Raw genomic sequence first — 26,175 nt, forward strand, 5'->3', positions numbered from 1 at the left:
GGCGACGACAGGAGGATCCAGGTCCCCTGCAGCGGTGCGGGGGATCTGGATCTTAGTCTCCTAATCAGACCTCTATTTGAGGTCTGATTAGAAGACGACCCCGATTATAAGACGAGGGGTATTTTTCAGAGCATTTGCTCTGAAAAAAACCTCGTCTTATAATCGAGCAAATACGGTATATATCCTGTAGAACTTAATAACAATACGGTAACGTGTTATCCTCTCTTAGGATTTGTGGATATCGATACTTGAGCCCAAAGACAGACTTGGATTATGAATATTTTAATAACAAAAAGACAAAGATTACACAGTGCCACAATTACAAAAAACAAGACATACAAAAGAAAAATAAAACAGCAAACAGTTCTTAAAAAGAAAGGGACTTAAACACAGGACCCTCACTCACGAGTTTCTCCAATAAGTAGGCCTGTGGGAACTCCTTAAGTCCAGACGGTTTCTTATGATGTTGTTCTGATCACAGAATATCGTGGAGTTCTGCTTTGAGGTCGCTGCATTGTCCCTAAATCAGACTCTGTTTCAAGAAAACACCCCTCTGACCACATGACCGATTATATGACACCTTCCCAAGAATTGGTTCCCATCTTTGATGTGCCAATAAGTTATGGTGGGGTAAAGGTGATGGAAACCCCTCCACTTAAGATAGGAATGGAAGTCCTATAACTCAGGGTCCTTATCTGTTAGGCCATGAATCACCACAGGGGTCCTTTGGGAAGATGACACCTCTAGCCAGAACAGATACAGAGGGCATGCACAAAGAAACACATTAAATAAACCTCAGATTAACTCATTGAATGCTTAAACAAAGAAACTAACCACCTCTGCTGGGTTACCCTTCCATGCATCCACTACATTATATGAGTTAATCATGACACCATCCACTGCCACATACGCTGGAACAGGCTGTTTTTGGAGCTCAAACAGCCCTTTTCCACACCATCCGTATACTTAAATCCAGAGCCGATCCACCTCGCTAATCACTGCGAGGGTCACCTCCATCGGAGGTTTGGTCCCGTACAGAGACAAACGCCGTCGGGCCTCCCGCTCTGCTAGAGATGGGTCCATTAGCTCTGCATAGCTCATCCCCATTCTGTTTCCTGAAGATTGATCCTGGTTTGGAATGTCCCTCAGACTAGGAAGCAATCCCAGCGTCAGTCCTGGAGAAGTCGGATCCCGCTGCTGCCAACCAGTTGTGACGGACCGACCAGGGACCTCAGGTTGTCCCTCTCCGACCAAGAGCAACTTCTCCCTTCAGGACAATAATTCCCTGGATTCCGCCGGCAATATCCCCAAGCAAAATAAAGGGATATCGCTATTCAGTACCCAAATAACTAGGCAAGACTAGTCTTTAGGTACAACAAGAGGAAAACTGATTTATTTTACACACAGACGGCTGGATATATCCAGCAAAACACACATTAACATAAAACTGGGATACAAACCGCCCCCTTAATCTGCCTCTCAGAGAAGATAACAGGGGCAGTAACGGGATTAACAATACAAAAGGATACAGACGCCACTAAAATAAGGAATACACAGTGTCTTGATTATATTATCTCCCAGACCTTAGTGTGCTGTGTGTAAACGGTTTGGAAAATAAGGCAATAATAAAATATTGCCTTATTAATAATAACACACAAAAGGATAACATTAACTGAGGAGTAGGGTGACTCGTCACAGTTCCAAAATTAATGTTTCCAAGCTCCACAGTCTTTAGAGTCACTTACGATTTGGATAACGTGGCACTCCTTACCAGGGCTTTATTGTTCAGCTTTTCTTCAGGCACTACAACTCCTTGCATATGACAAATCATAAAAAATATTAAAAATTAGGTTGGAATTTTTTTTTTTTAATTTAGTCTTGTAACTACCATAATAAATGAAAATGCAAAGCAATTGGGATGTTTACAAAATCCTGGCAAATACCTACATTTTTTTCCCCTTTGCAACGCCCGTATAGTATTCATACATGTAGCAGCAGCGAACGATGAGGCATTTTTCATTATCTTTTTAAATATATATTCTTTACATATTTGTTTTTATAATAAATGATGTATGTATGTATATGTATATATATATATATATATATATATACACACACAGGGATGTTTTGACTGAAAACTCTGCATTGTATAATATAGATGGCAACAGTTATCTAAGTGCCGCTTTCGTGGAATATTTCTACTCTTTTCTTGCTACAGATTTTTATGTTCCCAAATGCTATAAAAAGCACCACCTACGAAATATCAGTCACGAGCAACGTTTACGCAAATAAGCATTGCAACGGAAGCGTCTTTTTTCACAAAATCACATCCTGCGTGCAACCTAACCAACGAACTTTTTTCAATGCCCAGGCTTCTTGCCACCTGCGGCATATCACGCATCAGAAGAAGATCCTTAACTGTTTAAACGTTCTCAATATACTCATTTTATTGGTCGCATTTCCAAACTAGAGGAAATAAATACATGCCTTTGGGCGGAAATGCGCCTACTGGAAATGCATACGCGAGGGAAACGAGGTCGGACCCGGGCTCAGGGAGGAGCTTCTACAGATAGGTCACAGAATGAGCAATTTGATTACGTAAGCCGGCGTCGGCCGGCGCGGGGGACGCTGGATGCCAAGATGGCGGCAGAGCTAGTAGAAGCGAAGGTGAGAATGCTACAAGGAAATATAATCGGTCGGATTGGGAGTAATTTATGTCATTGCGTGAAGAATAGTCATTTAACGGCAAAGTTGTTTTATTTAATGTTCGTCGGAAGTCTTAGGAAATGTTTATGGTCATCTTCACGACAGTACCACCCGTGTCTGCGAGCTGCACGCAAAGGCGGTTAACTCTGCTGTGTATTATCTGCCCAACGTAAAAGCGAATGCTTATGTATTATAGCCTAACATGCAGGCCATGCTGTTTACCGCTCTTCGTGGAAATGTAATAATCAGCCAATCCCTTTAGCAGAAGGATTATATTGTAGTCATTGTTCACCAGGGCAATGGAGGTGCCAAGAGATTAATCTGCTTTTTTTTTTTTTTTTTTTTTTAACTCTCCTAGGCTAATAGTTTGGTAATGTCCCTTTGCCCAGCTGCTAGAGTAATTTCTCAGAATATTTTGAAATGGTGGTTGAAAATTGTTTAGTTAACGTTAAAAGTTTTGCCTTGTCAATGAAGCCCATGCTGTACTTGGTTTGTTACTTTCTGGCAGCTCAGAAACAATTAACCTCAAATAGCAAGTAAATACCACACGTGTGACATGTCTAATGTTTTTTTCTCCTCAATCTGCGCATGTAACCATTTTACTTTTGTCATTAAATTAAAATCTAGAAAATATAAGACCTAATGGCGGCTCTCAAATGTGTTCTGAATCTCCGCAACCACGCGTACATGAGTAGAACCCACATTCTGAATGGCTTATTAAATGTATGATACATTATCACGTAACCCCCTCAAATGTAGTCCCTCACATGCTTTTGCCTCTCCCGCTTCCCATGCACATGAAATACTTTCTGCTCCGGCATTGGCTTGTCAACCATTGACTTCAGTGGGGACGCTTTGCTGCTTCTGATTGGCTGCTTTAGGCAGCGAACCAGTGGCAAGAATTGTTGGATGTATAAATTGTATAGATGGTGCTATATAAAACAATAAATACTATGGAAATGTTACATTAAGAATGCCATGATGTCACATAATACCCATTAACCGACATCTGGCTTTCCTGACGGACAGTTAGAAGTGCTGTTTTTTTTTTTCATTATATATTCCTAATACTTAAACCTCCATGTCTACTTCAAGACACAGCATTAGAGGACCACTACCCATTTGCTGTCAAATCAGTGTATTGTTAAAATATTGGAAGCATTTGTTGAAAATTCATTATAATTCTTTTCAGGGATTTTTGCATATAAATAACTATTGGCCATTTTGGGGTAGGCACTTTTTGAACATGTGAGTAATTTGTAAATTCATGATCAAGGGATTATTGTGATTGCTTATGGAAAATGTTCCTCCTTTCAGGGTAAAAGTGACAGGTGCATAAAATAACTCCCCCCCCCCACCTTCTGCTACTTCATCTGATAACTATAGCTGTCATACAGCATGTTTCCAAATGGCTTCATGAGTTGTAGTCTGCTGGAGTACTGGACATTCCCAAAGTAATGTGATGTGGAGATAGGCGACACACCAAAAAGCCATAATGTGACCTCTGACAGATGAAATGAATAACACTGATAATCTTGTTATCATGGCACCTGTCAGTGGGTGGGATATATTAGGCAGCAAGTGAAGATTTTGTCCTTAAATTTGATTTTAAAGTGAGGGGGGAAAGTGGGCAAGCGTAAGGATAAGGGCCAAATTGCGTATGGGGCTGCAGACCAGTCAGAGTGCCCGTACTGACCACTTTCCACTGCTGAAAGCTCCTACAGTGGGCATGTGAGCATGAGAACTGGACCACAGAGCAATGGTTACATGGGAAGAAGACAAGCAGGCAGAAGCACTGTAATGTTTTAGGAAATTAACTGCATGTAAGCAAGTCAATTATTATTTAAAGAAAAAAAAAACAAAAACTGTCTGCGCTTCTTACCCTAATAAAGTTGGCAACAAATATATAAACATAATATAAATGAGAGGTTTTGGTTATATGAATTGGCCAAAGTATAATTAAGCTCACCGCCACGTCAAGGCACACTCTCAATAGGGTGAGAACCTACTCTCACCTCCTACATAGTGGGCACACAAAGCAGTTTATACTGCTACCAAAACCTTATTAATGTGTTGGGGGAGGTGCAATTAAACCTCCTCCCTATTAACCCCTGGACAGCAAGCTGCAACCAGACTGATGAGGCTCCAACAACCTCAAATATGTGCAAACAGGGAAAAGAAAATTCCCAAATATTATTTAAAGGTGAGAGAACAGAATGAAAAAACAATGAGTAGGAATATAAAAGGGGGAGGAAATCAACATTTCTTGGTCTGAGGCGTTTGGTAGGGCAGATCTGTACCGGTAGAAGTATGTAAGGAGACATGATTAACACATGGGCTTCCTCAGTCTGACAGTGGCAGCATTTTGAACATGCATAATTGTGACCTGTTGAAGGATACCAATGGCTTTGTATCTTATACACCATATCCTTGATTAAATCATAGATGGTGAATTTTTGTATAAGCACCTGTATATATCTTCATTGACCAGGGATTAAAACATTTGAAGTTCTCTTACATGGCGGTGGGGTACCATATTCCCTCCTATAATATTTAGGTGTTAAGGGAAACATTTAGACCTGGGCAGTAACAGGAAGTTTGGAGACTATCCCTATTCCCATTGTCAGGAGGTTAGCCACCTTGGTTGTGACGTACCTAAAGATACTTTCCTAACTTTCTAATTGTTGTGTCCACATAAGGTATACCCACCAATTGAACAGACTAGTAAGGCTGGCGTGCTTCCCGAGAAGCTGAAGCCTATTATATGGAGGTGGAAATGCAGGAACTTAATGTTTGCAGTAATTTGATAGAAAACGGTCTTGGGTAGATTATCTAGGAGTAATGTTTAGAAACTCCTGTGGCAGGGGTTTTAGTTTTGTGTTTACCTCTAATCCATAAATGCAAGAACTTTTCTTGCTCTTTTCAACCACCAATACCACATGTTGTATGCAGTGAACCCATCATAACTGAGGCATGGCCTAATAAAGTCCATACAAAGGAGAAAGTAATACAGGGCTCTCGAGGATCCACTCCCCCCCCCCACACACAAAATCCCTCAACCTGAACTGCTGCAAAACCCCAGCTTATGATTTGCTGTGCCTGAGGGTCTAGTGGCCCACATGTAGGTATCTTGACTTTGGCATTTAGCCCCTACATTTATCTACTTTTTCCCACTTGTTTGTAATCCTGCTGACCAGTTGCTTACCATTATGCTAGCTGTCTCCTGGAGAGATACTGATAGCCCCTGGATCCTAATTTATAGAGGATTCTCACTTGTAGGCATACTTACTTGGAAGGGAAGTCTTAAATGAAGATGCTGAGGGGAAACCACAAGCAAAGCAAGAGGTGGTGGAACTAGCTTAAGTGTTATGGTTTTACAAAGTGATGTAGAAGCAATGCTAAGGATCATGGCTTTCTATTTTAATATTGCTAAATGTAATATACGATAAAGTATATGGTAAAATTAACATGTCAACTCTATTGTCTGAGGTGAGATGTCATCACATTTTAAGGTTATTTTTTGTATTTACCGTATTGGCTCGATTATAAGATGAGGTTTTTTCAGAGCAAATGCTCCTTATATTTGAGGTCATCTGATAATCAGACCTCAAATAGAGGTCTGAGTACAAGACTAGGATCAAGATCCACTTCACGCCAGTGTTCAGTCATAGAAGCCCTGGCGGCAGTACTGGCCAGCAGCAGCGGAGGCTATTTACGCGCATCACGCAGACGTCTGCCGGCTGCTAGCGGAGGATCCCCATCAGCACTGCAGGAGACCTGGATCCTCCTCCCTGGCAGCCGGTAGACGTCTGCATGATGTGCGCAGACAACCTCCACTGCTGCCGGCACTTCCACTAGGGCTTCTATGACTGATTACCGGCGTGGTGCAGCCTACTGGAGACGTGGAAGTCCCAGGTAGCAGCGGAGGTTGTCTGCGCGCGTCTCGCAGACGTTGACCAGCTGCCCCCACTTGACACCCGGAAGTCTGGAGCACGGGGAACAAATCTAGGGATGCATCGGTAAGTTGGGGGTGCATATCGGGGCGGGGGGGTAGAGTGACATATTAGGAGGCAGGGTAGCAAGCCATGGGGGAGATGTGCATCACTGCTGGTTGGCAAATAAAAGGAACTAAAATCAAAAAATGCATTAGTTGTTAAATGTGAGAAAAAATAGTTTACATATGAGGTGGTGTTTGCTAATAACTTTTTTTTTTTGGGTACTATTATATTACGGCTTTTTCTTTTTTTTCTGAATTGATACTCAAATTGGGGGGGGTCTTTGTATAATCGAGCAAATACGTACTTTGTTTTAGGACCTGACGTGTGTCTGGGCCATGTGTCTCTGCTTGCCTAAATCTTTTTTTGATATGCGTCCATCAAGTTCAGCCTTTCCCATATCTGTTAACTGCTGTTGATCCAAAAGAAGACAAGTATTCATTCAGTTGCTGTTTAAACCTCTGTACAGATAATTCCACATCCTTATTGTCCTTACTGTAAGAAAAACCCTTTCCTCTGCCTTAGACTAAATCTCCTTTCTTCCAGTCTAAACGCGTGACCACATGTCCTATGCATAGTCCTGTTTATGAATAGATTTCCACACAATGGTTTGTATTGGCCCCGAATATATTTATACAATGCTATCATATCCCCTCAGAGCCGCTGTTTTTCTAAACGAAACAGATTTAAATTGCACAGCATATTCAAGGTGTGGTCTTACCATTGATTTATACAGAGACAAAATTATATTTTTATCCTGCGAATTGATGCCCCTTTTTATACATGAAAATACCTTACTGGCCTTAGCAACTGCTGCCTGACATTGCACATTGTTTCCTAGTTTGTTGTCTATAACAATTCCCAAATCCTTCCCATTTCTTGTTATCCCTAATTCACTACCATTTAGGGTGTAAGTTGCTTGCTCATTCCTTACCCCGAAGTGCATAACTTTGCATTTATCTACATTAAATTTCATCTGCCGTCTGTGTGCTCAGTCTATCTAAATCCCTTTGCAGCAAAGTAATATCCTGCTCACGTTGTATTACTTTACAGAATTTAGTGTCATCTGTAAACACTGAAACATGGCTTCCATATATATTGGAAGTAACTTTATTTTAGGTGCTCTACTGGCTTCTGCGCTCTACCACATTAAACCGCTTTGGTGCCCCTTTGATATTGGCAGTGATAATTGCTCTTTTCAAATGTTACAGTCGGAAGTAGTCATTGGTGTGATGAGTGGCCACAAATACTGTTGACCAAAGGGTTCCATCACAAAATAAACCAGTTATATTTCTCCAACACCATAATCTTTAAGAAGAGCCTATGGATATGGAGCTGTGCCGTCTTTGCGGATCCACCATCCAGGAAAAAATGTTACGCTGTCTACTAAAAGAATGCCAAAACTATATGCTCAGTGACAAGTGCTAATGCATTTTTCCATTACACAGATATAAATGGGAAAAGTTAATTGCAACCTTGGGTTTATGTGATATTTTAGAAGTTGTTTATTTTTTCAGCCAAACGTCCCTGCCAAAATGTGCAGGGACGTTTGTATGGCTATAGTCTCTGTTGCAAATGTTTCAATGTTTCAAAATAGATTGTTCCAATGACACATGCGTCTTATTGTGTATAGTTTCATGGATGAGCAGGTAGAGCGCATGCTAAAGTGGCACCGTATTTCATTGGATACCTACCTACGTACATAGGATTAACAGCTGCTTGGTGTTTGTTTTTACCTGACACATTGCGGCTGCTTGCCCTTTCAGTAAATTAGGGTTGCTTTATACTGCATTCTGGATATGTTTCTGTTATAACCATGGGATACTGCTTCATTTTTAGTTAGTAAGGACCTTAAAAGTCAAATGAAACTGAGGAAGGCAGTCAATTACTACCGGACAGCCAGGGTAGACGTCTTGCTCCTGACACTCAATGTTAGCGTTTAGTTTAGTTCCAGGCTTTTAGAACTGCAGGTTTCTGTACCATCATACTACTTGGTGAGCAGATGTTACTATTTTGATAACCCTGTTCCCTTTATTTTCAATTGTCTTTAATAGAGAATGGAGATAATCATGATTAAAAACATTCTCTGCCCAACCAGAAACTATACTAAATGTTTACCTGTCTATGCGACAGCCTGAAAGCTGCACTTGAATATGTAACTACTCGGCCCTGGCACTTAAGTCATACTATAGTTTCTATATGTGATTAGATTGAAGTCTGACAACTGCAGTCTCCATCCTTGCTAACTTCTAAAATATATGATCAGCTGTTCAGGCCGTGCTATAATAAGGCCAACATTGTCAGATTTCACTCTTTTACTGCTTTCTTAGTAGCGGCTTCATGAATCTTAATTTAAGTTGTGAATAACTTCCTCGCATCTGAGGCTATATTGTGACCCCCCCCAAAGAATCCTTTGCAGGGAACCTTCATAACCATAGCTTATCGGGGAAAAGGAGGTTGAAATCCTCCCCCACTAAGCAATGTAAGGGCTTGGCGCTCGCTTGTCAGCTTTCTATCAAATTAATTGCTCAAACAAATCATTCATATGAGAGTTTAGCTTGATGTTGTTCTCTGAGCAGGCCCTTGACTCCCTGCAGTGGTGTAGCCAGATTTTTTTTATTTTTTTTTTTGAAAGTGCAATAAACCCAACACAGTGTCCTTCAGTTCTAAAGCCTACATCTCTTATGCCTAAAATAAAGAACCATGGAGGTGCATTTCTCTTCTTGCGCATTGCTGTTCTATTGCAAAATCAAGCTTGGACCTTAATTCTCAACCAGGTTAAGGGATCTCTTCGCAGATTTTAGATTACCCTTTACTGCTTTCATTTGTCTGCTCATGTGCCCCATAGCAGAAGACATTACGATGGTGATTAAAACAGTCAATTTATGTTGAGGGAAAATATCAGAACTTCTCCCTTATGCTAACTTATTTGCCTCTTTTCCAAGGGAAGAGGTGTACTCCACCCATAGATGCCTGGCCGGGGGAAGCAGGAACAGTGCCGGGTCAACGTTACTCCGCTGGGGTCCTGCTTCACCTGGGCGGAACAAGAGACGTTGCTCGCACAGGGTGTGCGAGCAACGCACAGGTAAGCAGCAAGGCCTCTGCGGACACGGTTGCTGCAGACTTTTGCCCTGCGGGTTTTTTTTTTTATTTAATTTGACATTTTGCCAATGTTATTTTCGGCCACCTTTTTTTGTGCTTACTTCATTGCCTTCTATAGTTTAACAATACTGCTTGTTCACTTACTGTGTATTCTAGTTTGTGGAATAAGTAATCCCAGGGTATCATTCAGGGCAAGATTCCTCATTTGTGAACAAGATTTTCAGGAGGTTCTAGAAGTATAGTGACCATTTAGCTAGAGATATAATGCGTGTGAAAACTATAATTCAAATGGGTACATGCAATTTTGTTACATATCCACTAGGGCTGCAACTAACGATTATTTTAATAATCGATTAGTTGGCCGATTATTTGTTCGATTAATCGGATAAAAAAACAATTCTCCCTCTCCCTCTCCCTCTCCCTCTCCCTCTCCCTCTCCCTCTCCCTCTCCCTCTCCCTCTCCCTCTCCCTCTCCCTCTCCCTCTCCCTCTCCCTCTCCCTCTCCCTCTCCCTCTCCCTCTCCCTCTCCCTCTCCCTCTCCCTCTCCCTCTCCCTCTCCCTCTCCCTCTCCCTCTCCCTCCCGAAGCGGAGGTAGGTAAAAGGAGCCTAGTGCTCCAACGACGAATCGATAACGGAAATCGTTGTCGATGATTTCCGTTATCGATTTTATCGATTCGTTGTTTCAGCTCTAATATCCACAAGATTTCCAGTGTAAGTTCTGAGAACTGCTCTGTTTTAGCATCTTCATCAAGGAAGTGTCTGTTTTTTTGTTTTGTCTCGTCACAAATAAAAGTGCACATTACAATGCTGAAAGTAAATGTTTTCTCGGTAGGAGACTAGTGTGCCAGTTAGGGCTGCAACTAACGATTATTTTAATAATCGATTAGTTGGCCGATTATTTTTTCGATTAATCGGATAAAAAAAAACAATATGCAAATTTTTCGTTTATTTAAAATTATTTAATGAACTGGATGTTAAAAAACAACTTAAAATTTACATTAACATTCTTATTTTGTTATGATGTAATAAAAAACAATATTTTCAAAGTACAAGAACCCAAACACAATATTTATGAAACAAAATAACCCCAAACATTCTGAAAAGAGGTGGACTATTACTGTTCAAGAAACTTTGCCCCAGCCCTGGCACTTTGCACCCAGCACTTTGCCCCAGAACTTTGCACCCAGCACTTTGCCCCAGCCCTGGCACTTTGCACCCAGCAAGCACTTTGCACCCAGCACTCAGCACTTTGCACCCAGCCCTGGCACTTTGCACCCAGCACTTTGTACCCAGCACTCAGCACTTTGCACCCAGCACTTTGCCCCAGCCCTGGCACTTTGCACCCAGCACTTTGCCCCAGCCCTGGCACTTTGCACCCAGCACTTTGCACCAGCACTTTGCACCCAGCCCTGGCACTTTGTACCCAGCACTGGCACTTTGCACCCAGCACTTTGCACTGTGCCCCTGCACCCAGTCTCCAACTCTGCCCTGCACCCAGCCCTGCCCCCACACTCACACTCTGCCCTGCACCCACTCTGCCCTGCACCCACACTCACACCCTGCCCTGCATCCCCACCCCCACTCTGCCCTGCACCCAGTCTCCCACTCTGCCCTGCACCCACACTCACACCCTGCATCCCCACCCCCACTCTGCCCTGCACCCAGTCTCCTGCCCTGCACCCCCACCCCCACTCTGCCCTGCACCCCCACCCCCACTCTGCCCTGCACCCACACTCACACCCTGCATCCCCTGAAACCCCACCCCCACCCCACCGTGGACCCCCACCCCCGCGAACCGCTCTGTGCGAATGGAGCCACTCGCACAGAGCGAACCGCTCTGTGCGAATGGAGCCACTCGCACAGAGCGAACCGCTCTGTGCGAATGGAGCCACTCGCACAGAGCGAACCGCCTTGTGCGAATGGAGCCACTCGCACAGAGCGAACCGCTCTGTGCGAATGGAGCCACTCGCACAGAGCGAACCGCTCTGTGCGAATGGAGCCACTCGCACAGAGCGAACCGCTCTGTGCGAATGGAGCCACTCGCACAGAGCGAACCGCTTGTGCTACACGCTCTGCAGTCTCCGCCTTCTAGCTACGTGACGGATGTGACGCGTTCCGGAGGTAAGTATTCTTCATGTCTATGTGCACAGATCGCACAGAGCCACTCGCACAGAGCGAATCGCTCTGTGCGAATGGAGCCACTCGCACAGAGCGATTCGCTCTGTGCGAGTGGCTCCATTCGCACAGAGCGGTTCGCTCTGTGCGAGTGGCTCCATTCGCACAGAGCGGTTCGCTCTGTGCGAGTGGCTCCATTCGCACAGAGCGGTTCGCTCTGTGCGAGTGGCTCCATTCGCACAGAGCGATTCGCTCTGTGCGAGTGGCTCTGTGCGATCTGTGCACATAGACATGAAGAATACTTACCTCCGGAACGCGTCACATCCGTCACGTAGCTAGAAGGCGGAGACTGCAGAGCGTGTAGCAGAAGCGGGGAACGCTCGCGGAGGTAAGTAAAAGGAGCCGAGTGCTCCAACAACGAATCGATCACTCGATTAATCGATAACGGAAATCGTCGACAACGATTTCCATTATCGATTATTATCGATTTTATCGATTCGTTGTTTCAGCCCTAGTGCCAGTCTTTATTTAAATCTTTGTGTAAAATTTATTTGTAGCCACTTTCTTGCTTCGGGGCTGATTAACATGTGTTACGTTATGGATTTAGCGTATTGGAATTGTTGATACAGAATTGTACATTTCTTTCAGAACATGGTGATGAGTTTCCGGGTGTCAGACCTTCAGATGCTCTTGGGATATGTTGGGCGAAGTAAAAGTGGTTTAAAGCATGAGCTTGTGACACGTGCCCTGCAGCTTGTACAATTTGACTGTAGCCCTGAGGTTTTCAAGAAGATAAAAGAATTATACGAGACACGATATGCAAAGAAGGGTCCGGAGACTGGTTCTTCAGCTTCTGCACATTCACTTGCACCAAGTCGATCCCCTGAATCCTTGTCAATCCACTCATCCTATGAACACGGAGTTTCAAGTCCAAGAACTTCCCTCTCTCCCACTAACATAGACTACCCTTCTCTGTATGGAAAACATGTCAATGGCCTGTCTAGGCTACCACCCAAAGTAATGACAAAACCTGAGGTGCGACTAGTTAAGCTCCCTTTTTACGATGTGGTGGATGAGCTTTTAAAGCCAACAGAACTTGGTAAGTAATTTTAGATTTACCAGTACTTGCTTGTAGTAGAGTAAAGATATTTTCTTATTAGCGGGCATTGAAACTCCTTTGTCTTTGGAAGGATGAAGAGAATGTGAGATCAACCTATTCTGCCCTTCATGATGTAACTATGCTGTCATGAATAAAACAAAAACAAAAAATTGCACTGAAATATCTTGTGATGTGATTTCCTGTAAATTTGGAAGCCTAGTGTCTAGAGAAGATTTTGGAACTTAAAATACTGATAGGTTGGTCGCTGACCACTCGTAAACTAGTGGTTAAAATAATCAACTCTGCTTAAAGAATATGACTTGTAATAGCTGCTTGCTACCATGCCATTGTTGAAAATAAGCATTCATGTATGTTGTCAGGTATTCTATTCTAAAATCTGTTTGGCATGGAGTGTCTAATACCTATGCTGCGGACATTGTGCCATAAGAAAGATTACATTTTACTAAACAAAGACATACCCTCGATCAACTTGCAGTGAAAGATCATTACTATTGAAGCAAGGCTTTGTCCTGTGACCAGTTGTAGTTCACTGAGAGCCGCTTATGGTGCAATGTAGACAGGGTTTTGGTAAACTCAGTTGAAAGGGAGTCTGTTGGGAGGGCATTAAGCATGGCTACTACCACTAAACCTATTTTCTGAACCACTTGCAGCCATGGTTAGCTTGTATTACAAACAGTTGCCATATGCTAATTCCTTGTAGCCTCAGTCTTACACCCTTCCCATTTTACTGGTCCTTCTAGGGCCCTTACCATGAAGTTTCTAACGCTTATTGTAGGACTCTACTTCTAGGTCCCAAGTCTTTGGAAGTTTCTTGCTGCGCATGGAGGTTAGGTTAATTGAATTGATTTATGAAGCTTATAAAGTTTGATTATCTGATGTGGGAACTGTGGGTAAACTATGCTAAACCTTGAAGATGCAGCACTTTAAACCCTTGAAAAATTATATTGGTTGGCTATTCTACTAAATGCAAGGGCACACTGAGGTCTCACCAATATGTGCTCTGAGGCTTGAGATTTGGCACCAAAATTCACAAGCTATGTGAAAATGCCAGTAGATACAAAATCAGGTCAAATGCCATTAGTATTTTGTGTGTAGTTTATAGAATCTTTTAAAGATATTTACGGGGCGTGCATGTCCTGGGGAAAAAAGTGTGGTTTAACTGATTATGGTTAAAAATTGATTATGGAAAAAATGACAAACGCTTCCGTCTTGTAAAACTGTCCTTAAGCTTTTCGACTTTATATCCATGGCATTGAGTAAAACCTAAGCTAAGTTTATTGTGAAACTAAAACCAAAATCCTGCCACTGTACAAAGCGCACAGACAATAACATAGCTGGTTTATGCCGGGAAAACTTTTTTAAAGCTTTTATTTAGTAAAGATTTAGGGCACTTATGGTGCGAAAATAAATGTAAAAATGCCTTCAATGGTAAGTGTGAGACGTACAGATCCCTGGTAGCCAGCTAAATAGTGTTTTTCATTGCAGTTGCCCAGAACAGTGAGAAACTTCAAGACAGTCCCTGCGTGTTTGTACTGTCTCCAAGGCAGGTGGACCTGATCAAGAACTCGAGGTACAAATGTCTTTCAGCTTTGACAGTCTTAGGAAATTTGAGATACATTTATTGCTTCCTGGATCATGTTACCTTTAGCTCACTTACTGTTTTATTTATTCCGTTGTGAGATTACCATAACATTTTACTGACTTGTGTGATTTTCATTTGTCTGCCTGCCTTACTCTTTCATGTAATTCCTGTGCCATTTACCAGTTTCTCTTTGATCAAAAAAATCTTATGTAAATATTAGACAAATTAGTGCCCTACCAGCAATGTATATTATAATGCCTTGTAACTACTTAATATGTGGTCTTTTGCCTTAGACAAGACACTTACCTTGCTAAAACGCTCCATTGTGGTATCCATGTTTGGGGTTGCAGTAAGTGTACCTTCTTAGGGGTAAATAGCTTTGTGCCGGTCAAGAGAACAAATTCATAGAGAAGATCCTGTTTAATCAATTTATACACTTCCTTGTGAAGTAAATCTATAAAGTAACACTCAACTATCACGTGCCTTAAAGTGTGATTAGCTACAGTGGAGAGCAGATTGGTAAGGGTATGCTTTCTCCCCTCTTCCAAAACAAAAACCCATTAACCCAAGTAATGCCACAATGTCATTACCCTCTAGACCCAAAATACCCCACCGAAGATCCTGCTTATATGATCAGGTAGAGCAGTGGTACACGCCATTGCAAACAATGTCAGCTGTACACATGCCGCTGGGAAATATAAAATTATGTATAAGTGGAATGTGGTGCCATCAAAGCTTTCCTGTAAATGATGCTTTTTTAAAAATGTCTCAAGGCTAGGCTTAGTTGATTTGATATGTCCCTGCTCACTCAGTAAGATTTTCAAGGGATTAAAAATCAAAATAAGTAAACTCTAGAGGAAAGGAATACTCTAGATATATAAATCAACAGAGTGACAGACCATTGCATCAAAAAGTCATGAGTTTAAGGGATGCTGAAGAGCTTCAAGAAAGGCTACTCATGAAATGTAAAACTAAAGTAGCAAAACTATAACCATTTACTAGTTTTAACTTGGGCCTCCTTATTCTACAAACCTCACAACACAAGGTTCTACCACATCTAATTTTACTACAAAGGCTTCTATGTTTTAAAGCACAGCTGCCTAATTGTACAAATGTTAAGTTTAGGGATGAAGGATTTATTATTGCATCCCCGCTTAAAGCTGAGGCCTCCCAGGGTTTTGCATCAGCAGCTAAATTGTCTGATAGCCTGGATGTCTGCTAGCTGATTATGCTGTAAACTGCCTCTCCTGGTAAATAACACTACCTGCAATTTGGTGCTAAAGAAGTTTTTCAGCCCTCCTGAGAACTTGTCCACGAATTTAATCTCTAGGCTCCTTTGACATGAGTGCCAAAGGTATTTCGATTGAGGACTTGCCTAACACCAGCACTTGCAGGGAGACTGATAAGCACTAGCAGGGCCATACTGATTTAATGTTGGGTGTTAATCCTTAAAAGACAAATAACTTGTGTGTCACAACAGTTTTTGAAATGGCAATCTCACATACAGAATTTAACTGATTTGTCAATTTCATATTTAATGATCAAAGAAAACTGGTTGTTGATGGTGGACTTTTGGACCTTATCATAACTATTTGTGTGTATCTATACAAGTCCAATACCTCACAGTATTACTTTTTGTGTTGTAGAGATTTGCAGCCTGGCACCAAATCTGTTCAAGTTGTCCTAAGGTAAGTTCCCAACAATCAGATTGATTCAAAGCACAAAAATGTTTTTCCATTACACCAGTGCTCGACAAATCCCAGGTCGCCATGGCGACAGAGAATTTTGTCCTGGCGCCTAGGTTTTGTCAGCCTCTTACATAGTTACATAGGCTGAAAAAAGACATGCGTCCAGCAAGTTTAGCCTTTCCTATATCTGTTAACTTGTTGCTGTTGATCCAAAAGAAGGCAAAAAACCCCGGCTTAGCTCTTTCCAATTTTGCACTAACCAGGGAAAAAAATTCCTTCTTGACCCCAAAATGGCAGTCAGATTTCTCCTTGGATCAATAAGCTGTTTCCCCATAATTAAAGATTATATCCCCGAACATTGTTTTTCCAGGTATCCATCCAGTTGCAGTTTAAACGTCTGTACAGACTCTGATAAAACTTCCTCTGCAGGCAGAGAATTCCACATCCTTATTGTCCTTACTGTAAAAAACCCTTTCCTCTGCTTTAGTCTAAATCTCCTTTCTTCCAGTCTAAATGCATGACCACGTGTCCTATGCATAGTCCTGTTTATGAACAGATTTCCACACAATGGTTTGTATTGGCCCCGAATATATTTATATAACGTTATCATATCCCCTCTGAGGCGACGTTTTTCTAAACTAAACAGATTTAAATTAGTTAACCTTTCTTCATAACTATATTGCTCCATTCCTTTTATTAATTTTGTAGCCCGTCTCTGCACCCTTTCTAGTGCTATGATATCCTTCTTTAGAAAAGGTGCCCAAAATTGCACAGCATACTCAAGGTGCGGCCTTACCATTGATTTATACAGAGGCAAAATTATATCTTTATTCCGCGACTTGATGCCCCTTTTTATACACGACAATACCTTACTGGCCTTAGCAACCGCAGACTGACACTGCACATTGTTGCCTAGTTTGTTGTCTATAACAATTCCCAAATCCTTCTCATTTGTCATTACCCCTAATTCACTACCGTTTAGGGTGTAGGTTGCTTGTGCATTCGCTACCCTGAAGTGCATAACTTTACATTTATCTACATTGAATTTCATCTGCCATTTGAGCGCCCAGTCCCCCAGTCTATCTAGATCCCTCTGCAGCACTGTAATATCCTGCTCGCCCTGTATAACTTTACCTAGTTTTGTGTCATCTGCAAACACAGAAACATGACTTTCAATGCCTACTGCCAGGTCATTTATAAAAATGTTGAATAAAATTGGTCCCAGAACAGAACCCTGAGGGACACCACTTACCACTTTTGACCAGCTTGAAAATTTACCATTTATAACAACTCTCTGTTCTCTACCTCTAAGCCAATGTTCTACCCAAGAACAAGAATTTGCATCTAGGCCAATTTCTTTCAGTTTGAATACTAACCTATTGTGTGGAACCGTGTCAAACGCCTTGGCAAAATCCAAGTAGATTACATCCACTGCAACACCCTGATCGACACTTCTACTTACTTCTTCGTAGAATGCAATTAAATTAGTTTGACAGGACCTATGTTTCATAAAACCATGCTGATTTATGCTAATAATACTACTCTTCCCAAGGAATTCTTGAATATTATCCCTAAACAGCCCTTCAAATACTTTCCCAGCAACGGAAGTTAGGCTCACAGGTCTATAATTTCGGGCACAGAGTTGGAACCCTTTTTGAAAATAGGAACCACATCTGCCTCCAATCCTCTGGTACAATTCCTGAAAGAAAAGAATCCCGAAAGATTAGAAACAGAGGTTCACTTATTTCCTGACACAGCTCCTTAAGTACTTGTGGGTGAATACCGTCAGGCCCCGGAGCCTTGTTAATATTAATTTTCTTTAGTTGCTGCAGCACCTTGTCCTGGGCCATCCACTCACAGTTTGACTGAAAATTTTTCTCAGTGGTCCTATGTATATCCATTGCCATAGGTTCCTCCATAACATATACTGAGGAAAAATAATTATTTTAAGTTTCTGCTTTTTCCTGGTCCTCCTTAACCAACACTCCCCTCTCTGTTATTAATGAACCTACGTTTTCATTCTTTGTTTTTTTAGAATTTATGTACTTAAATAATTTTTTGGGGTTAGTTTTGCTCTCTTTGGCAATCACCCTCTCATTTTCTAGTTTAGCCCATCTAATCACTTTTGCATGCTTTATTGGCTTCCTTATATCTTATATAGGATGCCTCTGATTCGTCTGATTTAAATGCTGTAAAAGCCATTTTCTTATTTTTAATTTCCTGCTTAACGACCCCACTAAGCCACATCGGTTTCAATTTGTTTCTTTTATATTTGTTTCCTAGTGGTACATACTGAGAAGTGTACCCTGCTAATATTTGTTTGAAAATACTCCATTTTTCCTCAGTATTTTTATCTCTGAAGAGTTTTTGCCAGTCAATAAGTTGTAAAGCTGCCCTTATCTTATTGAAATTGGCCTTCTTAAAATTATACGTTTTAGTATTCCCCATGGGCAATTTCTTTTTTGAGTTTATTTCAAAAGAGACCATATTGTGATCACTATTACCCAAGTAATGTTAGACACAAGATCAACATTGTTTGTTATGACCAGATCCAAACAAGTATCCTTTCTAGTTGGTGCTTGTACCAGTTGTGACATGAAGGTGTCATTTAACAGGTTCAAAAACCTGGATCCCCTTGCAGAACTACTAGTCTCTCTATCCCAATTTATGTCCGGGTAATTGAAATCTCCAATAATTAACGCGTTACCCAGATGTGCAGCTTTCTCAATTTGTTCTAACAGCTGCTCTTCCTCATCATTATTAACATTAGGTGGTTTATAACATATCCCAACCAGTAGTTCTTTTCCTTTTTTTTGCCCCAAGTTGATATCTACCCATAAAGCTTCCACAAATCCCTTGTCGCCTTCAAGATGTTTAATATTTGACTTTAGCTCGTTGCTAACATACAAGCATACTCCTCCTCCCTTCCTGCTTTTTCTGTCCTTCCTATATAATGTATAACCTTTTAAGTTAACTGCCCAGTCATGGGTCTCATACCACCATGTTTCTGTTATGCCTATTTACATCCAGAAAAAATTGTGGATGTAAGAGGCTGACTCACCACACGGGGGCGCTGCTGCTGTCTGCCCAGGAGTCTGGGCAGACAGCACAGCCACACAGAGCCTGCCCCCGAGCCTGAGATCACTCCCACGGAGTGATCATGTAGGCTGAAAACACGGTTGCTGGAAAACCAGCAATCGTGTTTTCAGCTGCCACAGGCAGCTTCAGGGAAGGGGGTTGTGTGTTGATTACCCGGACTGACCCAACACCCCCCTGCTGTCTGATCGCTCCATGAGAGCGACAGTGCAGCGTTAACCCCTTCAATGCTGCGATCACAGCATTTAGGGGTTAATTCCCGTTTTGTACGGGGCTCTGCTGCTGGTGGTCTGCCTGGAAGCCCAGGCAGACCAGCAACAGCAAAAACTAGCCCCCACAAGCCCTTTGATTCCTGTAGGCATGGAAGCCTACAGCAGTCATCAGAGACTCCCCCAGCAATGGCTGGTCTATAGACCAGCAATTGAGTCCCAGCTGCCAGAGGCAGCTTCAGGGACAGGGGGAGAGGGTTCTTTGGTCTCCCCATGAGTATGGGGACCTGACGCAACACCCCCCTGCTGCCTGATCGCTCCATGAGAGCGACAGTGCAGCGTTAACCCCTTCAATTCCACAATTGTGTATAACACATTCGTGGCATTGCAGGGGTTAACATTTAAACATTATTAAAAAATAATAATAATAATAAAAAAAACCAGCACTGACGTGAAAGTCCAGGGTGCTTCCAGGTCAAATGCTGTGAGTTTAGTAAGTGGGCTGATGATGATGATCAGATCACTCCTAACCAACTGTTAGTTTAAAAAAAAAATCCTGGCTCCTAACTTTTTTAGCTGGCGTCTAGATTCACAACAAATTTGTCAAGCTCTGCATTACACAGAACAATTGTATTAGGTTTTGGTTGTTTAGGTGGTTAATATATTTTCTATAGTGCTATACACACATTGTAGTGCTGTACAATGGGTAGACAGGACGTACCAAGTATTATACACCATGACATTATGGCCACTGACATGTATCAGTGGATGACACACATTTAGGCAGCAAGTGAATGTTTTGTCCTTAAAGTTGATGTGTTGGAAGCAGGAAAAATGGGCAAGTGTAAGAATCCAGGATGCAGCCAGGGAGCCCCCACCTCGCACTGCCTTTAGAGGTCTATGCCTTGGCAGGTCAGGCCTGTTTTGGCAGCAAAATGGGGACCTACACAATATTATGCTGGAGGTAATGTTATGGCTGTTCGGTGTATAGCATAACAATTTGGCTTGTCAGAAACAACCAGTGAGGAGGGCTTACAAATCTAGAGTGAAAATACTTTACCATTCCCATAAAATCAGTTATAGTATGACTGAAATATTACAAAAATATGTTCTGTATTAGTTGACTAACTTTATTTTTTGTAATCTCCAAAACATGTTTTTTCTAAAAGACCTTGATGTTCCTGACTTATATATTATATTTAATATATATAATAGATAATGGTGCTACGTGGACCCATAACAGACTGGAAAACACTAATTACATTAATTTTGGAGTAATAAACCTTTATTCATGTTCATGGGAGTTATTCCGTGTCTCTTACATAAATATATACACCATTTTAATAACATTAACATTTTTCATTTCTGGTTATGATTAGTAACTTATTACAGTGAAATGTAAAAGCCAATTTCTTAATCCAGTGTACATCCTGTTAATGCTTACAAGCCGTTTAAATAGAAATATAAAGTTAATAAGTCATTAACAACGGTACTTCAGTTATGGTTTTTTCCTGGCCATATGATCCCACATGGGGGCACTAGATAGATGCCGTTATCAAAGGAACCTCAGTCTTCTTCCTATATGGATTTAGGAAGAAACATTGGCAACATTGAAATTATATTATGTTTGGTTACTTCATGATCAGAGGTGGTTTTCTCTGCCTTATCGAATGGGATTAAAGTTTGCTTGGTCAGAGGTATGGTTCAAAGTGCAGTCATTGTCCTCTGCAAGGATATACGGATACGTTTAACATAAATAACATTATACAGTATTGCATTTGATAAATTCTGCGAATCAAAGCTACCAGTTAAAACAAATGTTTGTAACCAACTTTTATTTTGAAATTAAGTACGTGATGTGGGAGTACTTTTTTGGGGGGGTTACATGCAGTCATTTTGAAGTGACGGCCTGTATTTTAGCTACTTTCTCTGGGTAATGGAAGAGTCGTATACCTTTCACTTGACAAGTGTCTTTCCTCAGGATTTGTTACACAGACACTAGCTGTCCCCAGGAGGATCAATACCCACCCAACATTGCAGTGAAGGTGAATCACAACTACTGCTCAGTACCAGTAAGTTGACTTTATTTTTCAGATACACAGTAGAGTATTCTGTCGTTTTACACTGAATCCATAGTTTACATTGGCCGGTGTTGAATAGATCTCCGTAAGGATAAATAGCTTGGTGCTGGGCAAGAAAGTCAATGCATAAAGGTCATGTTTAAATGTGCATTAAAGCATTATTAGCTATGGAGGGGCGGGGGGGGGGTAGCCACAGGAACTCAATAAATTAATGTCACCATTGATGGACCTTTTTACACTTAGAGATCATGATATCTGTCAATAATATAGCATTTGTGTATTCTGTTTTCTTAGGGATACTATCCTTCCAACAAACCAGGTGTGGAACCCAAGCGGCCATGTCGTCCCATAAACCTCACTAACCTCATGTACTTATCATCTGCCAGTAATCGAGTTACTGTCACATGGGGAAATTATGGCAAGGTGAGTCATGGAATGGTCTACAATTTAGTTTTTCTGTACAGCTTTTTTTTTTCGTTTTAAGAAATATATCTATCTCTGACACAGAGTGCAGCATCTGCCCTATGGAGCTTGTAAACCATGCATGTATATATATTCCAGGTAATTAAGTTAAGAGGTGAGGTAAGTAATTAAAAGAATTGAGGTAAAGAGATTATGGGTGAATTGAGGGAGAGAGAAGGGAAACGTGTGTATTTACCTTCAAAAGTTTAGGGTCGATTAGCTTGCCAAAGTGCAATTGGAAAGCAGAAGTAATGGTTGCTGAAAGGGTCTCTGTACGCCTATGAATATATTCCATTAAAAAATCACTAAACATAAAAAAGCAGTTTCATTTACAACATTAACAATGTCTACACTACTGCTGATCCATTTGATATTTTAACTCCTTCAGGACTGGGTTTTTTATTTTACCATGTATACATTAAATGACCACAGTCTGGCCCAAACATTATAGTAAAATTAAATTTTTCACAAACCTATCCAAACAGTATTTCAGTAATTTTTTTTGACAGTGACCAGGAGTGGTAAATTTATACTTGAAGTAGAATGTGTGTGGTGACAAATACACACAAAAAATACTACTGCAAACTTTGGTGAAAGCTGGTGGTAAAATGTGTGCATGGAAAGTATTGACCAGGCTAAAGAAAGGGCATGGACACAGGACACTGTAAATTCATACCTGGAGTAAAATGCATGTATCAAAGTAATTTTTTTGTTTAAATAGTAAAAATACTAGCATTTTAAATACCCTGGGGTGTCTAGTTTTCCAAAATATTGTTTTGGGGTAAATTGCATTTGGGAAAAATGGTTTTGAAATGGCAAAATGCCTTTTTTTTCCCGGCGTATAGTGGCAGTACCGTTGGGTTTGCTCTCTTCCCCGGGACAAACACTAAAAAAGATAGAAGGGGTTAAGCTCCACCCCCCCCTTACCCTATAACTGCACATACCGGCGACCAGCAGTCAGTTCTTTTTTGTCCCGCAGGGACGAGCACTGGGGATTCTGCTCCATTCTTCTGCCTCAGCAGCTTGGATCCGGATCGGCCGGCACACGGGTTGTGTCCGGTGAAAGGGGGTTCCTGCAAGTCCGTTCGCTCCCCGGGTGGGAGCTCGGCTGATCTTTGCAGCACCGCGTTACAGAGTGAATCTGTAGCGGTGATTTGTTTCAAGCATGGGAGGAGCATGCGCAGTACGGTGGAACGCACGCCCGGGTGGCTATGCGTTCCACTGATGATCCGGCCGTGCTACAGCGCATGCGCGGCTCGGATCATCCGATTTTGGCGCCAAATTCAAAATTGGCTGCCTATTTTATGCTGTGCAAACCTGTCTGACCACAAGAGTGTGTGTCAGGACAGGTTTCCGTGTTGTCTGAACCCCCCACACGGTTTTTGGTGATCTTTTTGATACGCCAAAAAATATGTTAACCTTCATCTCCAGAGAAGGATAAAGTGCCTTCGGCTCCTCCCTGAAAGGCTTCATGCATGTCTAAACAGTTGGCTTGCCTTGAATGTACCTACTCTCCCAAACGGCTACAGGAGGAGATGTGCCGGCAGTGTTTAGCAGATATCCGGGCAAAAGAGAAACAGAAGGATATGCTGTCCTTTCTATCCTGGTTCCAGGATAATTTGTCTCAAACATTTCAAGCATTTAAGGAGGCTGCCAAACCAAGGGTGCACGACAATCGAAGTTCATCCACATCAGAGTTGTCGTCTGGGGAATGTTCGCGTTCATCTATGGATGTGTCCAGTTCTGAAGGTTCAGAGTCGGAATCCGGTTTTCCTTCGCAAAAACTGGGGAAATTTGTTACAGGAGTAAACCAGATATGGTTGAATCCAGAAGCTAAGAAAAAGGGTTTTCCAATTTTGCCTCACCTAATGGAATTTGCACAGCGTGAGGGGAAACATCCAAGTGATGTGTGCTTGTTTCTAGACACTTTTAAACATATTTTCAAGCTTTAAGATGACATCATGTGGGGAGAGCTTCCTAAGGGTGATGTCCAGATTGCTCAGTTGTCTAAGAAAACTACGTTGCCGATCGGAGAGGTTTCCGGCCTAAAAGATACCATGGACATAGGAGCAGAGACCGCTAATAGCAGAATCTTCCAAGGTCATCAAAGCAAAGCAACATCAGCTGGAGCAGCAGTAGCGAGAGCTCAAGGCTTATGGCTCCAGAAATTGGAAGCCACATTCTGGAGGATGCAGATAAGGATCTTTTTCACAACTTTTGGAGAATTTGTAGCTTTGTAATGAATTCTTGATGTCTAGCCTACATGGAACCGCAGGTATCCCTATTATAGGCAGAGATATTCCACGGCAGCGTGATCCTCACCGTAGGATAGATCTTTCTTTCAGAAACATAAAGATTCCAGATTTTTCCCTTAACAGACGACTGGCTGATAAAAGCTTCATCCGCTGCACAACTTTTAACAGCTCTTCAAGTGATGATCACTCTTCTCAATGAACACGGCTGGCTTCTGAATGTAGCCAATTCACGCTTAACCCGACCACAGAGATCAAGTTTCTGGGGTTTCAGGTAAACTCAAGATCTCTACGCCTCTATCTTCCAATAGTCAAGGCCATACGCATTCGGCTAAGTGTCGCCGAGCTACAAGCGTATCCTCTCTGCTCTATCAGAAGGGTAATGAGCAGCTTGGGAGTTATGACTTCCACCATGCCGGCGATAGCCTGGGCACAGGCAAGAATGAGGCCTCTGCTATGGCACGTTCTGTCACACTGGTCCGGGACCGACGAGGATCTAGACAAGTACATTCTGATATCTCAGGTTGTACTTCAACGACTAGAGTGGTGGAAGGTCAAAAGAAATTTGACAAGCGGACTGTCCTTCCAGCCTAAGCAGTGGCTGATAGTTACCATGGACGCATCCCAGACTGGTTGGGGAGCTCATTTCCAATTTCACACAGCACAAGGGAAGTGGTCAGTGCAGGAAGCGAGTCAATCGACAAACTTCAGGGAACTAAATGCAGTCTTCAAGGCTTAAGTACTCTTCAAACCGTGGATATTGAGCATCCCAGTGAAGATTCAATCCGACAACGCCACAACGCTAGCCTATATTAACAGACAAGGAGGTATGAGAGTAACCAGTCTCCAAAGTTTATGCACAAAAATCATGCTATGGGCACATGAAAATCTAGAAGCTATCTCGGCGGTCCACATCAGAAGTCAGAACAATGTACTGGCAGAAACAGATGTTCTCAAGCAGATTGGTCCCTTCATCCGCCTATTTTTCAAGGGTTGGTGGCAATAGTAGACCTGTCGGAAGTGGATCTCATGGCGACAAGACTGAATCGGAAAGTCCCTCTTTTTTGCCTCTCTATACAGAATGGTTTTCCCTCCTTTTTTTGGGATGGTCTGGAGATCAAGTGGCGATTCAACCTGGCATACATCTTTCCTCCGGTGTCTATAATTCCTCGAGTCTTGCTCAAAGTCAAGATGGACAAGAAAAGAGTACTGGCAGTTATCCCGTTCTGGCCAAACCAGAGCTGGTTTTCCCACCTTTGCCAGCTTTCGGTAACATATGGGGACCTTCCGTTGTCCGCAGACGTTTTGGAGACAAAGGGAATTCCACTCCACATCCTTCAAATGTTCAGATTGACGGCTTGGTTGCTGCAAGGCTGATCATGAAATATCAAGGTATAGACCCAGTTATGACTACTCTCCTCTTGGGGTCAGTAAATCTCTCTACATCAAGATTTTATCTAAGAACCTGGAGGAAATTTCTTGAATGGTGTCAGTCTCAAGGCCTGCAGTCTTCTCCTCCACCCATTCCGGTCATTCTGCGTGTTTTACATGTGGGATTTAAAGCGGGCCTCAAGGTTGCATCATTTAAAAGGGCAGATGTCTGCTGTTCGTCATTTTCTGCTACTCAATCTGGCGTCGGATCATTTCATTCGGAGATTTTTTGTTTTTAAGGCCATCACGATTAGAGACCTCCTGTTACATCGCTTTTTCCACCGTGAGATCTTACCGTTCTACTCAAGGCTCTATGCTCGACTCCGTTTTGAGCTT

At 42.1% G+C, this 26,175-nt stretch overlaps 1 protein-coding gene across 1 annotated transcript in view; it reads left to right on the forward strand.

The window, feature by feature from the left end:
- The first annotated feature begins 2,508 nt into the window (after positions 1-2,508).
- Positions 2,509-26,175, forward strand: part of PIAS4 (protein inhibitor of activated STAT 4) — a 30,299-nt gene continuing 6,632 nt past the window's right edge. The window contains exons 1-6 of the mRNA XM_053461737.1: positions 2,509-2,667; positions 12,567-13,017; positions 14,524-14,608; positions 16,267-16,308; positions 21,595-21,685; positions 21,989-22,117. Coding sequence (XP_053317712.1) covers positions 2,515-2,667; positions 12,567-13,017; positions 14,524-14,608; positions 16,267-16,308; positions 21,595-21,685; positions 21,989-22,117 — 951 coding nt within the window. The 5' untranslated portion in view covers positions 2,509-2,514. The remainder of the gene's footprint in view (positions 2,668-12,566; positions 13,018-14,523; positions 14,609-16,266; positions 16,309-21,594; positions 21,686-21,988; positions 22,118-26,175) is intronic.

The sequence above is a fragment of the Spea bombifrons genome, chromosome 1 (genome assembly GCF_027358695.1).
Source record: "Spea bombifrons isolate aSpeBom1 chromosome 1, aSpeBom1.2.pri, whole genome shotgun sequence".
Classification (NCBI taxonomy): Eukaryota; Metazoa; Chordata; class Amphibia; order Anura; family Pelobatidae; genus Spea; species Spea bombifrons.